The following is a 23,867-nucleotide window of genomic DNA, read 5'->3' as shown; positions in this document are numbered from 1 at the left end:
CTCCCGTAGCACACGATCTCTCTGCAGTCCTCATCACCCTGCCTCATTCTTTGGCAGATCTTGGGCGTGAGTGAGTCATCGATGGTCCCTCTCTTTCGAGAGGGACGCCCGCAGCGCCGTTTTGTTGATGCATACATAGGTGCAAATCCCGATACGGGACCAGGAACTGAGCTCTACCAATGTTTTAATCAATAGATGTTGCATTTTTCCTTGACTGGGCAACATCATTATCCAAAATGCTGTGTAGCGTTTCTGTTATAGCCAACACAAATGTTTAGTTTGAAACACAAATATTGCAGCATTATTTAGCATAGGCCTACAAAATGCCTCACGTAGGCTTAAGTCCCTGGAGCAAATGATTATAATTAGCCTATCTGGAGAACTCGTAGACATAGTTGTATAGGTCTATCACCATATAAGTAGACATTGTGCTGTGGGCTAATTAATCACGACCTTACCGTCCAGATATTATATATATTAATTACTTAGTCATCGCTGTTGGTTAACAAAAAATATATAATTAGACATGATGATAACATGATCACATAAGCCTTTCCAATTGAACGTCGAGGTGAACCAGTTCTAATTATGTTTGTGTGTTTCTTTGGATCGTGTATTGCGTATGTCGCAGTGACGCACGAGTTAGGTGGCGCCTCATATAACCCGAGGAGCTGTCCCCGGTGCTGAACACAGAGAATCCCTGCTCTTAGAGATGCTAAGTTCACTCACGACTATCGATTGAAACTATTTTGCAGAGGTAAGATTTTACATAGGGCCTACATCGAAATTATTATTTGAAGAAAATGGAATTCAGTTGTACTATTTTCAGTTATTTTAATATGTTAATTTCCATTTTAAAATCCGTGTATCTTTAACCAACCTGATGCATTGCAAACAGGGCTACCGCAGTGAAGAGATGCATAATCTGTTTTATAGTGTCAAGTTTATTATAGTTTCGTTTTTAGTGATTTGCTAAAGTAATTTGTAGTTTATGTAGGATAAGCAGATAATACATAGCCTAAATTAAACAACACTTTGATTTCAAAACCAATTCATCCACTAGTTGGTTTATAAATAGCAGTGTTCAATATTTGTATCCAAATTAGGTTCATGATTATAAAGTTCCATTGCATTTTCTCAGTGAAAGGCTTGTGCAACACAACATTGTTTGAGTGTGCTAGAGATGTCTTTGGTGTAGGTAGTAGTGTTTCCACAGCAGCCAGCATCAGCCAAAGGGTTACCAAGACAACTGGATTGTGACTCATTCTGGAGAGCAACAATTTGAAAACTAATGAGATTTATAGGCGAGCTGAATGCCCATGTTATTACTGCTCTGCAAACAATCATTTGGGCTTTCAACAGATGCGGTTTTCATTCTGTGGGTAAAAGCTGCAGCTAGAGTGACAGAACCTCAATACAGATCACTAAGAGTCTATAGCTGAAGCATCAAACGGGAATAAAAGGCAGGTCTAAAAATGAAAGATTTCAGAATTGTAATGGTCATTAGAGCTGATCATTACAAAAGCCTTTAAACTGGCCTCATCTTTAAAGGGCCAATGAAGCAGTTATCTCAATATCAAATCATTCCTGACTAGCAATTAAGTACCTTACTGTGATTGTTTTCAATTAAAACTGTTATAAAATAAAATAGCTTCTTATCAAAGATCAATTTCTCAAGCAAGAATTTTTTGCTATAGGACTATCAGAGTGGGAAGGGGAAAAACTGAAAATGAGCTGTTATTGGCAGAAAGGTTTGGAACTCTTTCTTATTGGTCTATTAACAAATTTAATCTGGAAATGTATATAAAACACAGAAAAATCACGATTTTGACTGCACGGCCCTTGAACATATTCTTGTTTGAAATCAATTAAGACTCTAAACTGAAGTGACAGGAGCAGATAAGTACATAATGGTCTGACCAGTGAAAAATCTTCATATCCTAAACCTAAAAGGTCAGCGCTGACTCTTCTCTCCCTGTTGTGTCTGTCTCCAGGCTGAAGACACCATGCCGTCACTCCCCAAGCTCTCCTCTGCAGGGATGGCCTTCCTCCTCTCCCTGCTCCATCTCCTACTCCTGGGCTCCGGCAGTGCCCAGGGGGCCTCTCTCAGAGAACACAGACTGAGGGGCAGTGAGCTGGACCCCCAGCGAGGAGACACCCCCTACCTCCCCCCCAATGCAGACATGCTCAAGGCCCTGGAGTACATTGAGAGCCTCCGCCAGCAGACCGGGGCGTCAGCCCCACAGGAGCAGGCTTCCCTCAGCTTAGACTATGACACCACCAACATGGACACAGACTCAGAGAAACTCCTCTCCATGCTGAGGCTACCCTCTCCTGCCCAGACCAGTCAGAGTAATATAGGCCAAGGCCAGGACCAAGATGAGGATGATGAGGAAGGGGAGGGCAACAACGAGAACAAGACCCATGAGTGGCTACAGGCGGTACTGAATACCCTCCAGCAGACCAAGAAGGGCCCCAAGCCAGCCCCTGTGAGGCCCAGTGCAGCCCGCCATACTCTGGGCAAAGGGCGGAGACCGGCGAAGGAGGAGGACAGCCAGGTGGGAGAGGGCGTGGCGTATCCGTGGACGCAGCGTGCTAGCCGGCCTCACAGGAAGTACCCGCTGATGTTTGAAGATGAAGAGGACGGTGAGGGGGAGGAAGAAGGCAGAGTCCGCGAGAGCCCCTTCAAACGCACCAATGAGAACATGGAGGGGAAGTACACGCCCCAGAACCTGGCCAATCTGCAGTCTGTGTTTGAGGAACTGGGGAGGATAGCCAATGCCAAGGCTGGACACAAACGCCAGACTGAGGATGATGGTGATGATGACATGTTCAAGGTGAGGAACCTGGCCTATGAGGATGTGACAGGGGGAGAGGATTGGTCGCCCCTAGAGGAGCAGGTGGATAAGGAGGACGAAGAGAAAGACAACAGGCAGGAGTTCGACAGAGGCTTGGAGGATGATGAAGATGATGATGATGATAATGAAGATGATGAGGAGATTGATGAGGTCAAGCGATCAAGTCAGCTAGGTCCAAGAGAATATGACCCAGATGACTACTACCTTCTGAAGGTGCTGGAGAAAACAGAGCAGGAGGAGCGGAAGAGAGAGCTAGAAGAAGAGGAGGAGCAGAAGAGAGAGCTAGAAGAAGAGGAGGAGCGGAAGAGAGAGCTAGAAGAAGAGGAGGAGCAGAAGAGAGAGCTAGAAGAAGAGGAGGAGCAGAAGAGAGAGCTAGAAGAAGAGGAGGAGCAGAAGAGAGAGTTAGAAGAAGAGGAGGAGCAGAAGAGAGAGCTAGAAGAAGAAGAGGAGGAGAGTGAAGAGAGGAGGGCAGCTCAAAGTCAGTACAGTGACAAGGTAGATCCACAGGCCATTTACCAGCTCATCCAAATCTCCCAGAAACTACAAATCCCACCAGAAGACCTGATGGACATGCTGAAGAGTGGGGAGATGACAAAACAGGACAGGACACCACTGAGGACAAAGGCACAGTCTTGGACACCTAATGATCTGGCCAGGGTAGAGGACAAACTAACTCAGATCTCCTCTCACCAAAAAAATAAGATCCCTCCAGAGACATTCTTCAACAGACTGCCTGAGACCCAAACAAGCAACATCCCGGAAGAAATAAACACAGAAGACATTCTAAAAATCCTCGGGCTGGGAAGCGTGGCAAATCAGAACGCACCTGCAATCAAGAAGCAGAAACAGCATACAAGCCCGCCGTCAAGGTTTTACACGCCAGCTGGAAAGCAGAAAAACTACATGTTCTCTGAGCCAAACGTCCCAGAGAAAGGAAAGGACGACTACGACAACACTGTCAATGAAGACGAGCTGTCGACTTATCTGGCTGCCCAGATGTTGGCACAGTATCCGCAGACAGCAAACCAAAAAAAGCGCACCTCGCAGCCTCCCTCACAAGACCATCAGCTCGTGCTGGGAACGTTCGAGCAGGCGATACAGGACTACTTTGACCAAATGGACTCAGATAAAAGCCTGCCTCAGAAAAGACAGTCAGATCCCAAGGAGGACACGGGCAATGTGTCACAAACGCAGGGCTTGGATGACGACACGCTGCTGAAAATTCTAGACTATCTGAACCCAGAGACTGAAGAGGGCGAAGATAAGGACCTTTATGCCCAAACTGTCAAAGGACTGTAGATGGTGGGGATGTAGATCCATATTATATTGTTTTGATGGGGGGGGGAATCATAATAAAGTATTTTGAAAAGTAAATACATGCAATGGAGTTTAGTCTCTTCACTAGATTTACTACAGCTCATGCTTTAATAGCCAATTTATACATGAACTTGATCTGATGTAGCTACAAGGGAGTGCCTATTGGTGGTTGTAACTGAGTGTGTGGCATAATATTCAATGTTTTTGATAGGCTAGCTAGAACAACACTAGTTACAATAGACCACTTTATACTAGCCGTACATCAGTGCACATCCACTTGTGTTCCTCCTCTTATATTTCGTACATGTGTTCGGTAATGTGTAATGTATGAGGTGAATAAAGCATTGACTTTATTTTTTCCTTACTGTGTAGTGTTTACTTATTGGAGCGCACAGATGGTGAACAGGCTGCAGAATATCAAATACAAAAACACCATCTGTCTCAATGTGTCAGCAATAACAATATGTAGCCTCGGCTTGTTGTTGTAAAATCTAAAAACTCTTGATCAATCTAACATCTTTGATTGACTGATAAGCTAGTAGTATGTAACAATGAAATCAATTTGGTAAATTTAAAGCTACAATAATGAGCAAATGTGAAGATGGACATTTCAGCCACACAGAATGAGATACTATTTCTATGATTTCAGCACTTTGGACAGCGCCGGTCGCAACAAACAAGACAACATCACATTTATTTTAAGTTTTTAAGGGGTGGATCAGCTTTAATATTGCGGATAGATCATTTCCAACACCCATACATTTTTGGGGAAAACACACAAGGTTGAAGTCGGAAGTTTACATACACCATAGCCAAATATATTTAAACTAAGATTTTCACAATTCCTGACATTTAATCCTAGTAAAAAAGTCCCTGTCTTAGGTCAGTTAGGATCACCACTTTATTTTAAGAATGTGAAATGTCAGAATAACAGTAGAGAGAATGATTTATTTCAGCTTTTATTTATTTCATCACATTCCCAGTGGGTCAGAAGTTTACATACACTCAATTAGTATTTGGTAGCATTGCCTTTAAATTGTTTAACTTGGGTCAAACCTTTCAGGTAGCCTTCCACAAGCTTCCCACAATAAGTTGGATGAATTTTGGACCATTCCTCCTGACAGAGCTGGTGTAACTGAGTCAGGTTTGTAGGCCTCCTTGCTCTGAACACACGCTTTTTCAGTTCTGCCCACAAATTTTCTATAGGTTTGAGGTCAGGGCTTTGTGATGGCGGCTCCAATACCTTGACTTTGTTGTCCTTAAGCCATTTTTCCACAACTTTGGAAGTATGCTTGGGGTCATTGTCCATTTGCAAGACCCATTTGCGACCAAGCTTTAACTTCCTGACTGACGTCTTGAGATGTTGCTTCAATATATCCACATCATTTTCCCCCTCATGATGGCATCTATTTTGTGAAGTGCACCAGTCCCTCCTCCAGCAAACCACCCCCACAACACGATGCTGCCGCCCCCGTGCTTCACGGTTGGGATGGTGTTCTTCAGCTTGCAAGCCTCCCCCTTTTTCCTCCTAACATAACGATGGTCATTATGGCCAAACAGTTCTACTTTTGTTTCATCTGACCAGAGGACATTTCCCCAAAAGTACGCTCTTTGTCCCCATGTGCAATTGCAAACCGTAAAAAAGTACGTTCATCAATAGGAGACAGAACGCATCTCCTTCCTGAGCAGTATGACGGCTGCGTGGTCCCATGGTGTTTATACTTGCGTACTATTGTTTGTACAGATGAACGTGGTACCTTCAGATGTTTGGAAATTGCTCCCAAGGATGAACCAGACTAGTGGAGGTCTACAATCTTTTTCTGAGGTCTTGGCTGATTTCTTTTGATTTTCCCATGATACCAAGAAAAGAGGCACTGGGTTTGAAGGTAGGTCTTGAAATACATCCACAGGTAGACCTCCAATTGACTCAAATGATGTCAATTAGCCTATCAGAAGCTTCTAAAGCCATGACATTTTCTGGAATTCTCCAAGCTGTTTAAAGGCACAGTCAACTTAGTGTATGTAAACGTCTGACCCACTGGAATTGTGATACAATGAATTATAAGTGAAATCATCTGTCTGTAAACAATTGTTGGAAAAATTACTTGTGTCTTGCACAAAGTAGATGTCCTAACCGACTTGCCAAAACTATAGTTTGTTAACAATAAATTTGTGGAGTGGTTGAAAAACGAGTTTTAATGATTCCAAAATAAGTGTTTGTACACTTCTGACTTCAACTGTACATACACACACAATATATATATATATAAAAAGATATATACACAGTCACACCAACTGCTAAAGCAGTTCAGACGTCTTTGTCTTGTTGTGACCCGTGTATTCATCTTCTTTTTCTTCGTATATATTTTTAACCTCAATTTCAACATAGTCTCCTGCAACCCGCCTCACCCAATGTGGTATGGATCTGCTATTTTCTATACTTTAGAACCGGAACCCGCTAGTAGTCAGCTAGTAGTCAGTTCGTCACTGCTAGCGGTCATCAGCTAACCTTAGCCCGGTCAACTCCTGCCAGTCTGCACAGCTTGATTCAACCCAGAGCATACCGGACTGCTTTTTCTCCACCAAATCTCCATATCTCCGGATTCCTACCGCAAGCCCTGAACCTTTTCAATTGGATCATCGCAGCGAGATAACTGCTATCCGAGTGGCTACTCCTGGCTATCGTCTCTGTCCCGAAGCAAGCATCAGTTAACCTGGAACTAGCCTCGTGCTAGGCCCATCTCCCGGCTAGCTGAAGAGGTACATCAGCCACTCCTTGGGCTACAATGCCTATTTTGCCAATTGACCTGAACCCCTTTTACTGCCGACACGGAATCCTGCCGATCCGTCAAGACTGGTCTGCCGACGTAACCGTCCGAGGGGGCTACAACAGACTCTTCCGTCGCGACGTCCCCCTAAGGCCCTTCTGCTAGCCTGCTAGCCCCGGCCCGCTAGCTGTCTGAATCGCCATGTCTCCAGCTCGCCTAGCTACTCACTGGTCCCTATGATCACTCGTCTATGCATGCCTCTCCCTAATGTCAATATGCCTTGTCCATTTCTGTTTTAGTTAGTGATTATTGCCTTATTTCACTGTAGAGCCTCCAGCCCTGCTCAATATGCCTTAGCTAGCCCTGTTGTTCCACCTCCCACCCTGGGTCTGGTAACCAGGTGACCTCACCTGGTTTAAATGGTGTCTCCAGAGACAAAAGCTCTCTCATCGTCACTCAATGCCTAGATTTAACTCCACTGTATTCACATCCTACCATACCCTTATCTGTACATTATGCCTTGAATCTATTCTTCCGCGTCCAGAAACCTACTCCTTTTACTCTCAGTTCCGAACATACCAGACAACCAGTTATTTTAGCCGTACTCTTATCCTACTCCTCCTCTGGTGATGTAGAGGTTAATCAAGGCCCTGCAACGCCTAGCTCCCCTTCCATTCCCCAGGCACTCTCATTTGTTGACTTCTGTAACGGTAAAAACCTTGGTTTCATGCATGTTAACATTAGAAGCCTCCTCCCTAAGTTTGTTTTACTCACTGCTTTAGCACACTCTGCCAATCCGGATGTCCTAGCCATGTCTGAATCCTGGCTTAGGAAGGCCACCAAAAATCCTGAAATGTACATACCTAACTATAACATTTTCCGACAAGATAGAACTGCCAAAGGGGGCGGAGTTGCAATCTACTGCAGAGATAGCCTGCGGCGTTCTGTCATACTATCCAGGTCTGTGCCCAAACAATTCGAGATTCCACTTCTAAAAATGCACTTTTCCAGAAACAAGACTCACTGTTGCCGATTGTTATAGAACACCTTCAGCCCCCAGCTGTGCCCTGGACACCCTATGTGAATTTATTGCCCCCCATCTATCTTCAGAGCTCGTACTGTTAGGTGACCTAAACTGGGACATGCTTAACACCCCGGCCATCCTACAATCTAAGCTAGATGCCCTCAATCTCACACAAATTATCAATGAACCTACCAGGTACAACCCCAAATAGATATCATCCTGACCAACCTGCCCTCTAAATACACCTCTGCTGTCTTCAACCAGGATCTCAGCAATTACTGCCTCATTGCCTGCGTCCGTAATGGGTCTGCGGTTAAACGACCACCCCTCATTACTGTCAAAAGCTCCCTAAACACTTCAGCAAGCAGTCCTTTCTAATCAACCTGGCCCGTGTATCCTGGAAGGATATTGACCTCATTCTGTCAGTAGAGGATGCCTGGTTATTCTTTAAAAGTGCTTTCCTCACCATCTTAAATAAGCATGCCCCGTTCAAAAAATGTTGAACCAGGAACAGATATAGCCCTTGGTTCTCTCCAGACCTGACTGTCCTTGACCAGCACAAAAACATCATGTGGCATACTGCATTAGCATCAAATAGCCCCCGCAATATGCAACTTTTCAGGGAAGTTAGGAACCAATATACACAGGCAGTTAGGAAAGCAAAGGCTAGCTTTTTCAAACAGAAATTTGCATCCTGTAGCACAAACTCCAAAAGGTTCTGGGACATTGTAAAGTCCATGGAGAATAAGAGCAGCTGCCCACTGCACTGAGGCTAGGAAACACTGCTGCCTCCGATAAATCCACGATAATTGAGAATTTCAATAAGCATTTCTCTACGGCTGGCCATGCTTTCCACCTGGTTACCCCTACCCCGGTCAACAGCCATGCACCCCCCACAGCAACTTGTCCAAGCCTCCCCCATTTCTCTTTCACTCAAATCCAGATAGCTGATGTTCTGAAAGAGTTGCAAAATCTGGACCCCTTTAAATCAGCTGGGCTAGACAATCTGGACCTTCGAAAGCCAAGTTAACAAACAGATCACCGACCATTTAGAATCGCACCGTACCTTCTCCCCTATGCAATCTGGTTTCCGAGCTGGTCACGGGTGCACCTCAGCCATGCTCAAGGTCCTAAACGATATCATAACCGCCATCGATAAAAGACAATACTGTACAGCCATATTCATCGACCTGGCCAAGGCTTTCGACTCTGTCAATCACCACATTCTTATCGGCAGACTCAACAGCCTTGGTTTCTCAAATGACTGCCTCTCCTGGTTCACCAACTACTTCTCAGACAGAGTTCAGTGACCAAATCAGAGGGCCTGTTGTCCGGACCTCTGGCAGTCTCTATGGGGGTGCTACAGGGTTCAATTCTCAGGCACACTCTTTTCTCTGTATACATCAATGATGTCGCTCTTGCTGCTGGTGATTATCTGATCCACCTCTACGCAGACAACACCATTCTGTAAACTTCTGGCCCTTCTTTGGACACTTTGTTAACTAATCTCCAGATGAGCTACAATGCCATACAACATACAACTCTCCTTCCGTGGCCTCCAACTGCTCTTAAATGCAAGGAAAACTAAATGCATGCACTTCAACCGATCGTTGCCTGCACCTGCCTGCCTGACTTAGAAAATGTGGACATCTACAAATACCTAGGTGTCTGGTTAGACTGTAAACTCTCCTTCCAGACTCACATTAAGCATCTCCAATCCAAAATAAAATATAGAATCGGCTTCCTATTTCGCAACAAAGCATCCTTCACTCATGCTGCCAAACATACCCTCGTAAAACTGACTATCCTACCGATCCTCGACTTCGGCGATGTCATTTACAAAATAGCCTCCAACACTCTACTCAGCAAATTGGATGCATTCTATCACAGTGCCATCCATTTTGGCACCAAAGCCCCATATACTACCCACCACTGTGACCTGTATGCTCTTGTTGGCTGGCCCTCGCTTCATATTCGTCGCCAGACCCACTGGCTCCAGGTCATCTATAAGTCTTTGCTTGGTAAAGCCCTGCCTTATCTCAGCCATAGCACGCACTCCAGCAGGTATATTTCGCTTTTCCTTCCAGTTCTCTGCTGCCAATGACTGGAACGAATTGCAAAATTCACTGAGCTGGAGACTCATATCGCTCTCATTAACTTTAAGCATCAGCTGTCAGAGCAGTTCACAGATCATTGCACCCGTACATAGCCCATCTGTAAATAGCCGATCCAACTACCTCATCCCCATATTGGTTTATTTCTCCTTTGTACCTCAGTACCTCTACTTGCACATTCATCTTCTGTACATCTATCCCTCCAGTGTTTACTTGCTAAATTGTAATTACTTCGCCACTACGGCCTATTTATTGCCTCACCCCCCTAATCTTACCTCATTTGTACACACTGTATATAGATTCTTTCCATTGTGTTATTGACTGTACGTTTGTTTATTCCATGTGTAACTCTTGAGGTGGAGAGGTTTGTGTTGTACTGCTTTGCTTTATCATGGCCAGGTCGCAGTTGTAAATGAGACCTTCTTCTCAACAGGCCTACCTGGTTAAATAAAAGGTGAAATAATGTTATATATACACACACACACACACATAAATATACATATATACACAGATGAAGTCGTAAGTTTACATACACTTAGGTTGGAGTCACTCCACACAGTCACCACTCCACACATTTCTTGTTAACAAACTATAGTTTTGGCAAGTCGGTTAGGACATCTACTTTGTGCATGACACAAGTAATATTTCCAACAATTGTTTAGAGACAGATTATTTCACTTATAATTCACTGTATCACAATTCCAGTGGGTCAGACGTTTACATACACTAAGTTGACTGTGCCTTTAAACAGCTTGGAGAATTCCAGAAAATGTCATGGCTTTAGAAGCTTCTGATAGGCTAATTGACATCATTTGAGTCAATTGGAGGTGTACCTGTGGATGTATTTCAAGACCTACCTTCAAACCCAGTGCCTCTTTTCTTGGTATCATGGGAAAATCAAAAGAAATCAGCCAAGACCTCAGAAAAAGATTGTAGACCTCCACTAGTCTGGTTCATCCTTGGGAGCAATTTCCATACATCTGAAGGTACCACGTTCATCTGTACAAACAATAGTACGCAAGTATAAACACCATGGGACCACGCAGCCGTCATACCGCTCAGGAAGGAGATGCGTTCTGTCTCCTATTGATGAACGTACTTTTTTACGGTTTGCAATTGCACATGGGGACAAAGAGCGTACTTTTGGAGAAATGTCCTCTGGTCAGATGAAACAAAAGTAGAACTGTTTGGCCATAATGACCATCGTTATGTTAGGAGGAAAAAGGGGGAGGCTTGCAAGCTGAAGAACACCATCCCAACCGTGAAGCACGGGGGCGGCAGCATCGTGTTGTGGGGGTGGTTTGCTGGAGGAGGGACTGGTGCACTTCACAAAATAGATGCCATCATGAGGGGGAAAATGATATGGATATATTGAAGCAACATCTCAAGACGTCAGTCAGGAAGTTAAAGCTTGGTCGCAAATGGGTCTTGCAAATGGACAATGACCCCAAGCATACTTCCAAAGTTGTGGAAAAATGGCTTAAGGACCACAAAGTCAAGGTATTGGAGCCGCCATCACAAAGCCCTGACCTCAAACCTATAGAAAATTTGTGGGCAGAACTGAAAAAGCGTGTGTTCAGAGCAAGGAGGCCTACAAACCTGACTCAGTTACACCAGCTCTGTCAGGAGGAATGGTCCAAAATTCATCCAACTTATTGTGGGAAGCTTGTGGAAGGACACCTGAAAGGTTTGACCCAAGTTAAACAATTTAAAGGCAATGCTACCAAATACTAATTGAGTATGTAAACTTCTGGTCCACTGGGAATGTGATGAAATAAATAAAAGCTGAAATAAAACATTCACTAGTATTATTCTGACATTTCACATTCTTAAAATAAAGTGGTGATCCTAACTGACCTAAGACAGGGAATTTTTACTAGGATTAAACGTCAGGAATTGTGAAAAACTTAGTTTAAATATATTTGGCTAAGGTGTATGTAAACTTCCGTCTTCAACTGTAGGTTAATGAGCCAAATCTGTTTATTGTCCAATAACATATTCAAAATCATCCATCTACCTTGATAATCTGTTTGGACAATTTGCACATTTGGATAAAAATTACTGTTAATATCGTCACCCCTTTTGAATTTCTTTGCCCATAGGAGAAATATATTTCGCCCCCCCAGTCCTTTTTCCACATAACTTCATCTAAAATTGTTGAATGAGTTTCCTGTAAACAATAGATATTATTTTCCTTCTCTTTTAGCGAGGTACATACTGATCGTCTTTTCTTATTATCTGCCTAGCCGTTACAATTATAACTGGCTATACTTATTTCACCACTTACCATGAGACACAACTTTCAATTCTATGTATCAAAATATGTTTTAAGCGTACCATTAAAAAGTAACATGATGATTGAGTTTCTATATAGCTGTACCATGATATTTGCATTGCTACTAAGTTAAACTCCAATTGGTCCCCACTATTCCACCCGCTAATAGCCCTCCTCATCCCGAGTTGGGTTGTCATCCCAATGCCCTGCAGACCACCCCCGACCCCCCGGATCCCATAGCCCCGGAGAGACCGGGACCCATCCTTCAGAAAGAGCACAGTGCCACCCACAGAACAGAAGCAGATCAACCACCAAATGCATTTCCATCGCCCTCACCTCGATTTGTACTATATATATATATTTTTTTTTTTTTAAATTATTTTTAAATCCTGTTTCTTATTTTCCATAATTAGCTATTAATATTTGTAGTAATGTAGGCAATTTATGCAAAGGATTTTTACCTCTCACCAGTCTCGCCATTACCAATATTACATTATGGCAAGCAATTATTATATTAGCAAACAGTTAGTGAATCATCCTATATTGTCCCTAACATCTTTAACTCCCTTGGAACAGTTGTGGGATAAACACACACACGCACACACACACACACACACTCAACCCCTTTTCCCCACAACAACCATAGACTCAGATTCTCAACAGTTGCACCATCCTAGAGCCCAACTCAAGAAAGGTCTTGATTTACAAATGCATATACAGTTGCAGCTGTATGAGAAGGCCTGCAAAACTGGGCAGAAATGGGGAGATTTGATTAACCATTGTCACAACCTATATGATGGAGGTCAGATATACCCCCTTCACCTGAAACGTAGTGACCATATTCCCAAGCATGTCCGTGCAGTCAGACCAGGGCCACAATAATATACCCCCTCTCTGAATGTCCGAGTGTGACCCCATCCCCATGGGTTATTGCACCTAGAGTTGCCAGCACTGCCACTGCCTGGGTGGGGGCACCCCACCAGAATCCCCACCGGCTAGGTACAAGGTCGTCAAGGTTCTCATTAGCAGCTTTGAGAATTTCCTTGTATATTATGCTCTCCCATCAGGGGGCTTTGCAGGACCAACTCTGCCAAGCAAGCTCAGAATCTTGAGGGGGCGGTGCTGCTCTAAGTCTCCCACCGCATTTTGGCTGCATACAGGCTGCTTACAGCAGGCCCATAAAACAGAAAGGGACTTCTCCTTAGTATCTGGGTCATTCATGATGTCAAGCAATGTCTAGGGTATAGCGTTGTGTACCATTCCATCAATATAGGACCAGAAATAAAATGGTCTTAGATGTAGAATTCATTTTTAAAATGTAGTTCCCAATGATAGGACAATAAACAAATTATATGTATCATTTATTTTAAAACACTCTTTCACCACGATAGGACAATAAATAAAATGTATAATTATTTTATAATGTATATCCCTCATCTGAACAACATCAAAAGCTCTCTCACAACCCCTGCTCACAGAAATAACTTGGTTCTGGGATATGCAACCATTTTCTTTCTCACTCAACACCACACTTTCCCAAACACCAAAAAACACACACCACACCATCCATCCACACATACTGCGCCTTCTGTTTACTGTGTTTTTCTCCACCATGTTGAATTAGTGCTTGTGTTCCAATTAGTTATATCTATTTTCTGTTGTATTATTACAATCCATAACTGGGCTAGAATTGCGTTTCCTTATTTGCCTCCTCTATGAGAACTTTGTCATTTTTAAAATAGCCATTGAGTAGTCTTTGTGTCTCTGAACAACTGGTTATCAATAAACAGTTTATCGACGAGAGTGTTTCCCTTTCAATCTATTTTCCTTGAAAATTGGATACAGAACTTTATGCCGTTCTGCAATTTCCTTCGGGAACTGGTCATTCATGCCAGCAAGTCTTTTACCCATAATTTTATCTTTAAAGAAAGAAGTGTGGCAACGATTAGGCGTTCATACCTCTGCCCTCTCTGTCCGAAGTGTACACGTTCAAGTTGGATTGTATCGATAGCTTCGCGTGGAATCTGAAGCGCTGTAAGGACAAAGTCTCTAACTGTAGATTCAGGAACTTCTCCTTCTTACCCTTGGATACCTGTAAGTACTAAATTCTCTCTCATGGATCTAGTCTGTATTTCAAGTAAGGCTTCACTCAGAACGATGACTAATTTCTTAGCCTGGGGCGAACAGGGTAGTCCTTGTCAATTCCACTAATAAAACCAAGAGATGATCAATTTTCAACAAGTGGAAACAACATACTCTAACATTTAAAATGACAGACTATTCTGGAAACAAAACTATTTATTCAGACAGTACAACTTTAACGGCACTGAGTAGGCATCACTTTCCAAAATGTCAACCTTTAGCTTCAATCTTAGAACCATCTGGCTCTATCTTGCCAACTGAGAAATATTACAATAAGGCACTATCACGTTTGTGCAGGCAGTGGCTATGTTAACCAACATAGAATTAAAATAATAAATGTGACTTTCAAAGTGGTAAGAAGTTGTGGTTTACAATCCTTGGATCAACTCACAACTGAATTAAAACATTTGAAAATGCAGCAGCAATATGCTAAAATAACATATTTGCTTAAAAATCAGATAAAGCAAAGCAGGCTACAATTACTGTAAAACATATGTGATCCTATCAAATTTGTAATTATAAAATAATTTTAACTAATAACACATTTAAAAATAAATCTCAAAGTTAAACTCTGTTTTAAAATGAACTCCTAAATGATAAAACTCCTAATGCATCTTTCAGAAAGTGCTTATAGGGGCCTTCCGAGTGGTGCAGCGGTCTAAGGTACTGCATCGCAGTGCTTGAGGCGTCACTAAAGACCCAGGTTCAATCCCGAGCTGTGTCGCAGCCAGCCACAACCGGGAGACCCAATAGGCGGCGCAAAATTGGCCCAGTGTCATCCGGGTTAGGGGAGGGTGTGGCCAGCCGGGATGTCCTTGTCCTATCGCACTCTAGTGACTCCTTGTGGCGGGCCGGGAGCACACACGCTGACACAGTCGCCAGTTGTACACCGTTTCCTCCGACACATTGGTGCGGCTGGGTCAGGAAGCAGTGCAGCTTGGAGGGGTTGCGTTTCAGAGGACACATCGCTCTTGACCGAGTCCATACGGGAGTTGCAGCAATGGGACAAGACTGGAACTACCAATTTGGGAGAAAAAGGAGTAAAAAGTTTTTAAAAAAGACTAATAATATTAGAAAGTGCTTATATAAAACAGACCATGTATTCTGTCAGAATGGAAGAGTATCTTAAGAATAAATCTTCTTTGAAATGTTGTGGCACTTATTGAGAAAATAATTCTTCGGTCTTAAGATTCGACTCACGTCCCTGTTATTGGTTCAGTAGGTCGGTTTACTCATATACTCCTCCATTGTCTGTTGAGAGAACAGAAGAAACATATTGAAATATTTGGGCAAGTGTCACACTTAAGTGACTGTGTGTGGGTCACCTCTTGTAGTGTCTCTGCCTCCTCCATAGCGATGCCCACAGCTGTCTTGGAGGTCTCTAGGATCTCTCCTCCCACCAGGAACTCATCCAGGATGAAGTATGCCTTCTTCTCAAAGTTAAAGATGATGTCCAGCTCACACACCTGCGCCACACACAGTTGAAGGATATCGATGAGTCACTCACTCCCAAGATCGGCCAAAGAATGAGGCAGGGTTGTAGGGGACTGCAGAAAGAGATGGTGTGCTACAGGACGTGCGTATGACTATGTGTAACAGTACTCTTCTTGCGTTGTGTACAATCAATCATCGACACGAACTCCAACTTGTAGCACCAGTCATGGAGCTTTATTCTGATAGGAACAGCACAAAATTCCACATCATGCGATGCACAGCTCACCATCCAACTCTGCACTCATGCACGGTACAAAATATACAGACCCCCCCCCCCCCCACCACCAGACATAGTAAGTTGCTAGCTAGTATTAGCGGGAATTCTCTACAAAATGCACAATAAATATTCACCAAAAAATGCTGCATCTTGTGTGATGTTCGAATAACATTTACAAACAAATTGATATAAATTGTACATTTAAATCATCACTTGGGAGTATAAAAAAATCACTTCTGACGTACAGTGCTTTGCAACCAACAACTTACCGCTGGTTTGGTGCTTGTTCACTGGGACGATTCTAACTGAATCCTCCCTTGTAAGCAAGCTACGCAAACCAGCCAATAAGATGCCATGTTGAGTAGGTGAAGGCAAGACAAAACTAAAACCAAAAACCCATTGACTTAACAATATAGTGGCAAGGGGAATCACCAATATAACCCTGTTACATGTGCTGTCGTTTTACCCCATACATTTTCCCAGACACACAAAAGTACTCGTTACTTTTTGAATGCTTTGAGGACAGGAAAACGGCAAATTCACACACTTATCAAGAGAACATCCCAGGTCATTCCTGCTGCCTCTGATCTGGCGGACTCACTAAATACAAATGCTTAGTATGTAAATTATGTCTGCGAGTTAGAGTGTATCCCTGCCAATCCGTATGAAATATTTTTGTTTAATTTTTAAAATATATTTATAAAAACCTGTTTTTGCTTTGTCATTATGGGGTAGTGTGTGCAGATTTAGGAGGGATAAGGCTGTAACGTAACAAGATATGCACTGTACCATACCCTTTCGTGCCTTATTGTTTAATCATATAATTATTTATTTGCAATAATTGTTTTGATGAAATTCTAATTTTGCTTCTAGTCGTTCCAATTCCTTCCTAATTCGTTCGATAACATTATGGAAAAAGGGTTTATTGTATAAATGTGGCAACACCTCTCTTGCTTTGGAAAAAAACAATGGGTTCGTTTTCAGGCCTTCTGGGTGGGTTTTGAGTGGTCATTGTTCTAACAATCTTTGCTAGAACTGGCATCCCTGCCACAGAGCACGCGAACAGAGGTAGCAGTTGTCTGTGTGTGTTGTGATTTTTCTTCAGGTTGTAAAAGCAAGCAAACTGCTGTTTGACTTAACAGGAAAAAAAAAATACTTATTCCCAGTGATGAGCTAGTAGTGTAACTGACATGTAACGTTAGCTAATGTCTCATCCCCCCTCGACTGAATTTCTGTCTGAAGTGAATGAACTAGAGCTAGCTCCTAGCTACCACAGCCAGTTCAGCTCTAGCCTCTGGTAGCAGTATATAACAGCTGCTGTGAGTATGAAAATGTTTGGTAGCCTTTGTTTGTTTTCTCCAGTTGATGTGCCATTAGAGCTAGTCAAATGTTGGCTAACATTAGATCTTATTTTTACCCCAATCACAGTCAATATAGCAATGTAACATTATTGATCTGTTAGTTTCCTACTTGTTATACCGACACGGTATAAACAGCTCTACAGGCTTCACTGTCACAGTGCACAGTCAGTACACAACACTATGCTCTTCTTAGCATAATCAGATGGTGACAGGTGTCCCAGCAAATTCATACAGCCAGGGATGGCCAATCTTCAGAGCTCAGGTGAATTTTGCAGTATATTATAAGAATCAGTGAATGGATACAAAGTTCCATCTTGAGTTGATGGGTAGGCTACAGTCTGGGATCTGGGAATAATGGTCACTTCAGTTATTGAACCATTGATTCTATTCTTGGATAATATAATGTATAACTGTACAACAAGGTAATTATTTGTCATGCCTCATCGGATAAGGATCAGATGGTGACATGGGTCTCAGCAGGGTCAGGTAGCCAGGGAAGACCAGTCTGTGATGTTGAGGAGCTTTCGCAGATGCAACATTTTATTCTCTTTGTGCAGTAAACACCAGACAAGCCAGAAGCTTCAAAGATTTAAACTATTTTAAGGCAGGCTGATTAACCTCTAAAGTTGATTTCCAAACTATATCAAGGGTTAAGAGGCTTTTCCTGACTACAAAACATAAAACAAAAATGTGAGGATGACCTGGGAGACTGATGATGATGATGAATGGATACAGATGTGTTTGAATGCTTCGTCATGTTCATATAATCTCAGACATAAATTACTGCAGTTTAAGACCATCCAAAGAACATTCTATAAAATGCTAACCTCCCCTGTTATTGTAATGGTGAGAGGTTAGCATGTCTTGGAGGTTTGATATTTATGAGACTAACTTTCTCACTCATCATTATTATTCACGATTAATTAAGGATTATTCATAAACATGGTAGAATCCACACTCATTGTCCCCCCCCCCCCCCCCCCCACTCCTAAAACCAAAGTTGCACCCCTGCATGTAAGGACCTTTTGGGGAACAATAATTGATTCCCATTTAAAATCCTATTTTCCCTAACCCCAAACAGCAAGTTATGACTGGCAAAATGTCCCCACTTCTCAGAATGTTAGTTGGTTTGCTCTTCTTGTGAGGACTTCTGATACTCACAAGTATAGTAAATCATGTACACACACACAATGAAGTAGGCTTTGTCAAAGTTAAAGATGATATCCAACCCACACCTGCAGCAGAGCAGACAGGGCAACACAGAGCAGACAGGGCAACACAGAGCAGACAGGGCAACACAGAGCAGACAGGGCAACACAGAGCAGACAGGGCAACACAGAGCAGACAGGGCAACACAGAGCAACACAGAGCAGACAGGGCAACACAGAGCAACACAGAGCAGACAGGGCAACACAGAGCAGACAGGGCAACACAGAGCAGACAGGGCAACACAGAGCAGACAGGGCAACACAGAGCAGACAGGGTAACACAGAGCAGACAGGGCAACACAGAGCAACACAGAGCAGACAGGGCAACACAGAGCAGACAGGGCAAGACAGGGCAACACAGAGCAGACAGGGCAACACAGAGCAGACAGGGCAACACAGAGCAGACAGGGCAACACAGAGCAGACAGGGCAACACAGAGCAGACAGGGCAACAGAACATTAATGAGAGGCAATAGGCACCATTAAGAGTATACAATGTTGAAAATACTGTAAAAACATAGACTTTAACATTTAGTTTCTATTCATCAATTTAACCTATACTTTCCCCTTGTTTTATTGAACCTTTCCCCTAGCGAGAGCTTAACCTGACAATAACTATCCCTTACATTGCCTGTACATTATGCTTACGTTGCCAAAGTATTTGTCCAGCAGCTCGACATATCGTTGCAACACCTCCAGGGTCAACAGTTCATTGTCCTGGTCCTCCAGACCACAGCAGAAGTAGAGACTGGCATACCTGCAAGGGAGCAGAGAGTCAAGAAACAGGGTTACAGTTGTTATGTTTATATGCAAGGGAGTCACTTTACCATAGAGGTTAAAAACAATCTGCTTGTCTGTTATGTATTTACATGTACAAAACATTAGGAACACCTGCTCTTTCCATGACATAGACTGACCAGTTGAAAGCTATTGTTGTGTCTTTGGCTATGCCGAATTAAGTAATATGACATGCTATTCTATAAAATAATTTTTAAAATATTACCTGATTGAGCTAATCATGTAAATGTAATTAACTAGAGAGTCGGGCACCACAAAATAATATTTAGAGCTGTTATCTTCCGAATAAACTCTGAAAGACCTAGTAATATTTTACATCAATAGCAGTCAACATTAATCTTCATCTTAATTCATTCTCATGTGAAAGTTGTAAATTCTTGGTTATCTGCACGAACCCTGGCTAACAAGTTGAACCAGCAATACAAAATTGGGTTTAATTATTTATTTACTAAATACCTAACTAATCACACAGAATTACACATACACATAATTAAATCATAACTTGACTACAAATTACGTCATAAAGGAAAACGTCCCTAGCGGGTGGAACAGATATGACAGCTTGTTACACAAAAGAAAAGGGCTGGGTTTGAGTGAAAGAGCGAGAAGACTGAGGAACAAAGGCCGAAGCTGTGCTATCGTAAATACAGTATCTTATGCATTCGAAATTACCGCCCATTTGGAAAAGGAAAACGCAATAAATATTTACTCTGAGCTGCGCTTCAGTAGGTTGGTGGTAGATGGAAGGCCGTGTTGCCCAACCTAGTCCTTTGAAGAATGTCTCTGGTTGTCAATTGGATATGTTGTAGTAACGTCTTTGTGTGGTAGACGGGATACTCTGTCTGTTCCTTCCCAACCCGGCGTTTGCAGCTGCTGTTGCTAACTCAACGGCTAGGAGGTATCACTTCTGTAGTGAATAAGAGTTCAAAGTTCATACCATTCGCAACCCAAGCTCACGCTGATGTTGGCTTCATTCTGTAGTTATTATCTGAACCATTCTGACATCGGACCGTCGTCCTGCATCCTCGGAACAGGAGGTTACATTGTCGTCAAGGGCTTATATAGGAAGGGAGAGGAGGGCGTGTTTGAAACGTTTTATAGCCCATGTCCCTTCACAGGGGCGGGCCACTGATTGAGCAGAGCCCCATCTTATAAAAACCCAAATCTCACATTTTAGAAGCTAAAATCATATTTCATCCCATCACAAATAATTTCATATTCAAACATTTAAATTGAACAACAATTCCATGTGAATCCGATAACTCTGCTGTGTAGACTTTCCACTGTAGAGTTTATGTCATCTTATCATTGATGAGAATGTCTCAGATGACAACAGAACTGACATCATATTCATTAAGTACCACCGCATATGTTCCATTAGTTGGATTACCAGAATATAGTTTATTTTCACCCACCTTCTGATGCTCCCAGAATCTATATGTTTAACCAAGGGTTTTGCAAATGTAACGTCAGTAGGGTAGAGAGAGGAAAAAGGGGGGAGAAGAGGTATTTATGACTGTCATAAGTGTATATGTGCCATTCAGAGGGTGAACAAGACAAAAGATTTAAGTGCCTTTGAACGGGGTATGGTAGTAGGTGCCAGGCGCACCGGTTTGAGTGTGTCAGCAAAGGTTTTTCCCTGTCAACAGTTTCCCGTGTGTATCAAGAATGATTCACCACCCAAAGGACATCTACCCAACTTGACACAAGTACTGTGGGAAGCATCCCTGTAGAATGTATTCGACACCTTGTAGAGTCCATGCTCTGATGAATTGAGGCTGTTTTGAGGGCAAAGGCAGGTGCAACTCAATATTAGGAATGTGTTCCTAATGTGTTGTACAATCAGTGTATATTTCACTTGAGCGTGTGCCGTGTGTGTCTAAGGCGGACTGATGAGGAGGAAGGGGTTTAGGAGGTTAAACATGAAACACTAATAAAGGGGCCAAGGATGGTTCCAGTCTACCCAATTCCCTCCTCCTTTCCCTCCCTCTACAGTACAGTACAGTACACAGGCACCATAGTCTGTTCCAGCCCAGAGACAATAGTGAGAGGGGCTAAACACAGACAGCAATGGGGGTCAACAGAGAAAAAGACAAAAGAAGGAAACACAGAAGTCAAAAATAGGAAAACAAATAATCTGTCAAATAAAGAAAATCAGAGACAGCGAGAAGGGATATAAGAGAAAGAGATCGAAGGTAAACCACAGACAGATCCAGACCCAGAGAGAGGTTCTGCTTCCTCAGTCACCTTTTGTAAACAATCTTGAGGTCCCTCCAGAGGAGGAAGTTACAGGAGTGGGGAGGGCGAGCCAGCACCATCAGAGTCATTTCCCTGGTCACCTTCTTCTCTCGCTCTGTCACCGGAGTGAACCACTTCTGCAGTCGCAGCTTCCCCTGCCGGCTTAACAGTAGCAGGAAGTACATCTGAGGGGGGAGGGGGCAGGAAGTTGACTAGCATGGGACCCAAATTGTAAAAATAGAATGACTAGAATGGATATTATTGTAGGCAACAGATTGAGTGTATTTCTTCAGACATAGTATGCTCATGTAACACATGAATGGACATATTCATGCAGGCTACTCACACACTCAGACACTTTGAACACACCCCACAATTACACACTTAAGCCTAGTTGATGTGTTGGAATCCAAACCACAATTCAAAACAACACTTCTAACTGATACGTGGATGTTGGGGTGGGTATAATTTGTGGAACGTTGCAACAGGAACCTGTTCCAAAAACTTCGTAAAGTACAAGGTTGCCAACAAACAAAGCATACAAAGTTGCACGATCAATTCACCTAGCTAATTACCTGTCGAATAGGCATCAACTCTCCACATCGCTTATTCTTAATGTTTGTCCATAGACTACCAGAGAGGGCAGACATTTCGCGATAAACCTGGTGAGTGAAAAAAAAAATTGTCGTTACCCTATTCACAAATAGGATGCCATGAAAATGTAAAAGTATTAAAATATATGCATCTTATTCTGCCACTATACAACTTTGTATGTGTCGTTTGTTGGCAACCTTGTTATTTACGAAGTTTTTGGAACAGACTCCTGTTGGAACGTCCACAAAGTATACCCACCCACGTTGTTGTGCAAGACAAAAACGATATTTCACGATCTCCACAAAATCAGCCTAAAAAAATGGACAGTTTTAGCAAAACTATAACTTACACATGACTTTCGAAACGTTCTAGTATGAAAACAACACATTGTGCAACAACCCATCGATAAACAGCTTCTTATGCAAGACAGACGGCACAACTGTTCAAGTGGGAGAGGTGGTTTCAGTGGTGCCAGCCAGCAACGCTTCTTTAAGCTACTGTAGTGTCCGGGCAAACAGGTGGAGACAACCTGCCAAATCAACTGGGTGTGCCATTGACAACACCGTTACTGTAGCCTACTCACCTTTTGGACAGGTGCATGTTCGATAGAGAGAATGTACTTCCCCTGTAAAATGTCAAAACATGGAACCAAAAGCAGACATTTTACTCACCATCGTGAAGCTGCAATGTGAGAGTAAGGCCAACAGTTGAGGGAAAATATGTTAACTACATTCTTGCGTAAAACCGGTACATAGGGACTGGCAACGTCAAATTCCCACAATGCTGTGGGTTAAGTTGCGAAACCATACCTTCTCTAGTCTTGACTGTGGGTTAAGTTGCGAAACCATACCTTCTCTAGTCTTGACTGTGGGTTAAGTTGCGAAACCATACCTTCTCTAGTCTTGACTGTGGGTTAAGTTGCGAAACCATACCTTCTCTAGTCTTGACTGTGGGTTAAGTTGCGAAACCATACCTTCTCTAGTCTTGACTGTGGGTTAAGTTGCGAAACCATACCTTCTCTAGTCTTGACTGTGGGTTAAGTTGCGAAACCATACCTTCTCTAGTCTTGACTGTGCCGCGCCCCGTTTTTTGCTTTGCTTGGTCGGAATTGGTTCACACCTTTCACAGGAGGTTCCTGGGCAAGGTGCATTGTAGTACTTTACTAACTGGTTTATGATCAAATATAGATATTATCCTGTTTGTCAAGCCAAGTTATGTGCGTCTATTATTTCACTTCCAGCGACAGACATATTGCGTGTTCTTTTGGATTTTTCTATTGTAGCCTAAAGGCCTATAAAAACCGACAATTAGTCTCAGTTCCCCCATAATTATTATCAATAATTCCCTGATTTAATTTTCTTCTGTTACTGAAATATGCGGTCGTTGAAATTTAATTTGAAATGCTGTGCATGCAACTCCTGAATGTGCCATGCAAACCTATTGGAGATTCAGCAGGAATG

The 23,867-nt window shown here is 42.8% G+C and overlaps 2 protein-coding genes across 14 annotated transcripts; one reads left to right on the top strand and one right to left on the bottom strand.

Moving 5' to 3' along the window:
• Positions 1-556: 556 nt before the first annotated feature.
• On the top strand, positions 557-4,535 carry LOC109906106 (secretogranin-2). Its single transcript, XM_031791095.1, has 2 exons — positions 557-757; positions 1,995-4,535. The coding sequence occupies exon 2, from the start codon at positions 2,007-2,009 to the stop codon at positions 4,155-4,157; it is 2,151 nt and encodes a 716-aa protein (XP_031646955.1). The 5' UTR covers positions 557-757; positions 1,995-2,006; the 3' UTR covers positions 4,158-4,535.
• A 10,101-nt stretch (positions 4,536-14,636) lies between these two features.
• On the bottom strand, positions 14,637-23,854 carry LOC109906107 (AP-1 complex subunit sigma-3). 13 transcript variants are annotated; one of them, XR_004203189.1, is made up of 7 exons: positions 22,389-23,821; positions 21,823-21,998; positions 20,285-20,482; positions 19,426-19,534; positions 15,824-15,964; positions 15,699-15,749; positions 14,637-15,515 (listed from the first exon to the last, which is right to left on the bottom strand). XR_004203189.1 is itself a non-coding variant. In XM_031791088.1 (7 exons), exons 1-6 carry the CDS (start codon positions 22,808-22,810, stop codon positions 15,714-15,716), a joined length of 603 nt encoding a protein of 200 aa, XP_031646948.1. In that variant the 5' UTR covers positions 22,811-23,821; the 3' UTR covers positions 14,637-15,515; positions 15,699-15,713. The 13 variants fall into 13 exon arrangements, 11 of the variants coding, with proteins under 11 accessions (XP_031646948.1, XP_031646952.1, XP_031646945.1 ...); XM_031791088.1 differs by lacking the exon at positions 20,285-20,482 and having other exon boundaries at positions 22,389-22,475; positions 22,757-23,821; XR_004203188.1 differs by having other exon boundaries at positions 14,637-15,749.
• Between the last annotated feature and the right edge of the window lie 13 nt (positions 23,855-23,867).

This window comes from Oncorhynchus kisutch, linkage group LG15, assembly GCF_002021735.2.
Source record: "Oncorhynchus kisutch isolate 150728-3 linkage group LG15, Okis_V2, whole genome shotgun sequence".
Classification (NCBI taxonomy): Eukaryota; Metazoa; Chordata; class Actinopteri; order Salmoniformes; family Salmonidae; genus Oncorhynchus; species Oncorhynchus kisutch.
This window is presented reverse-complemented; position numbering and strand designations above follow the sequence as displayed.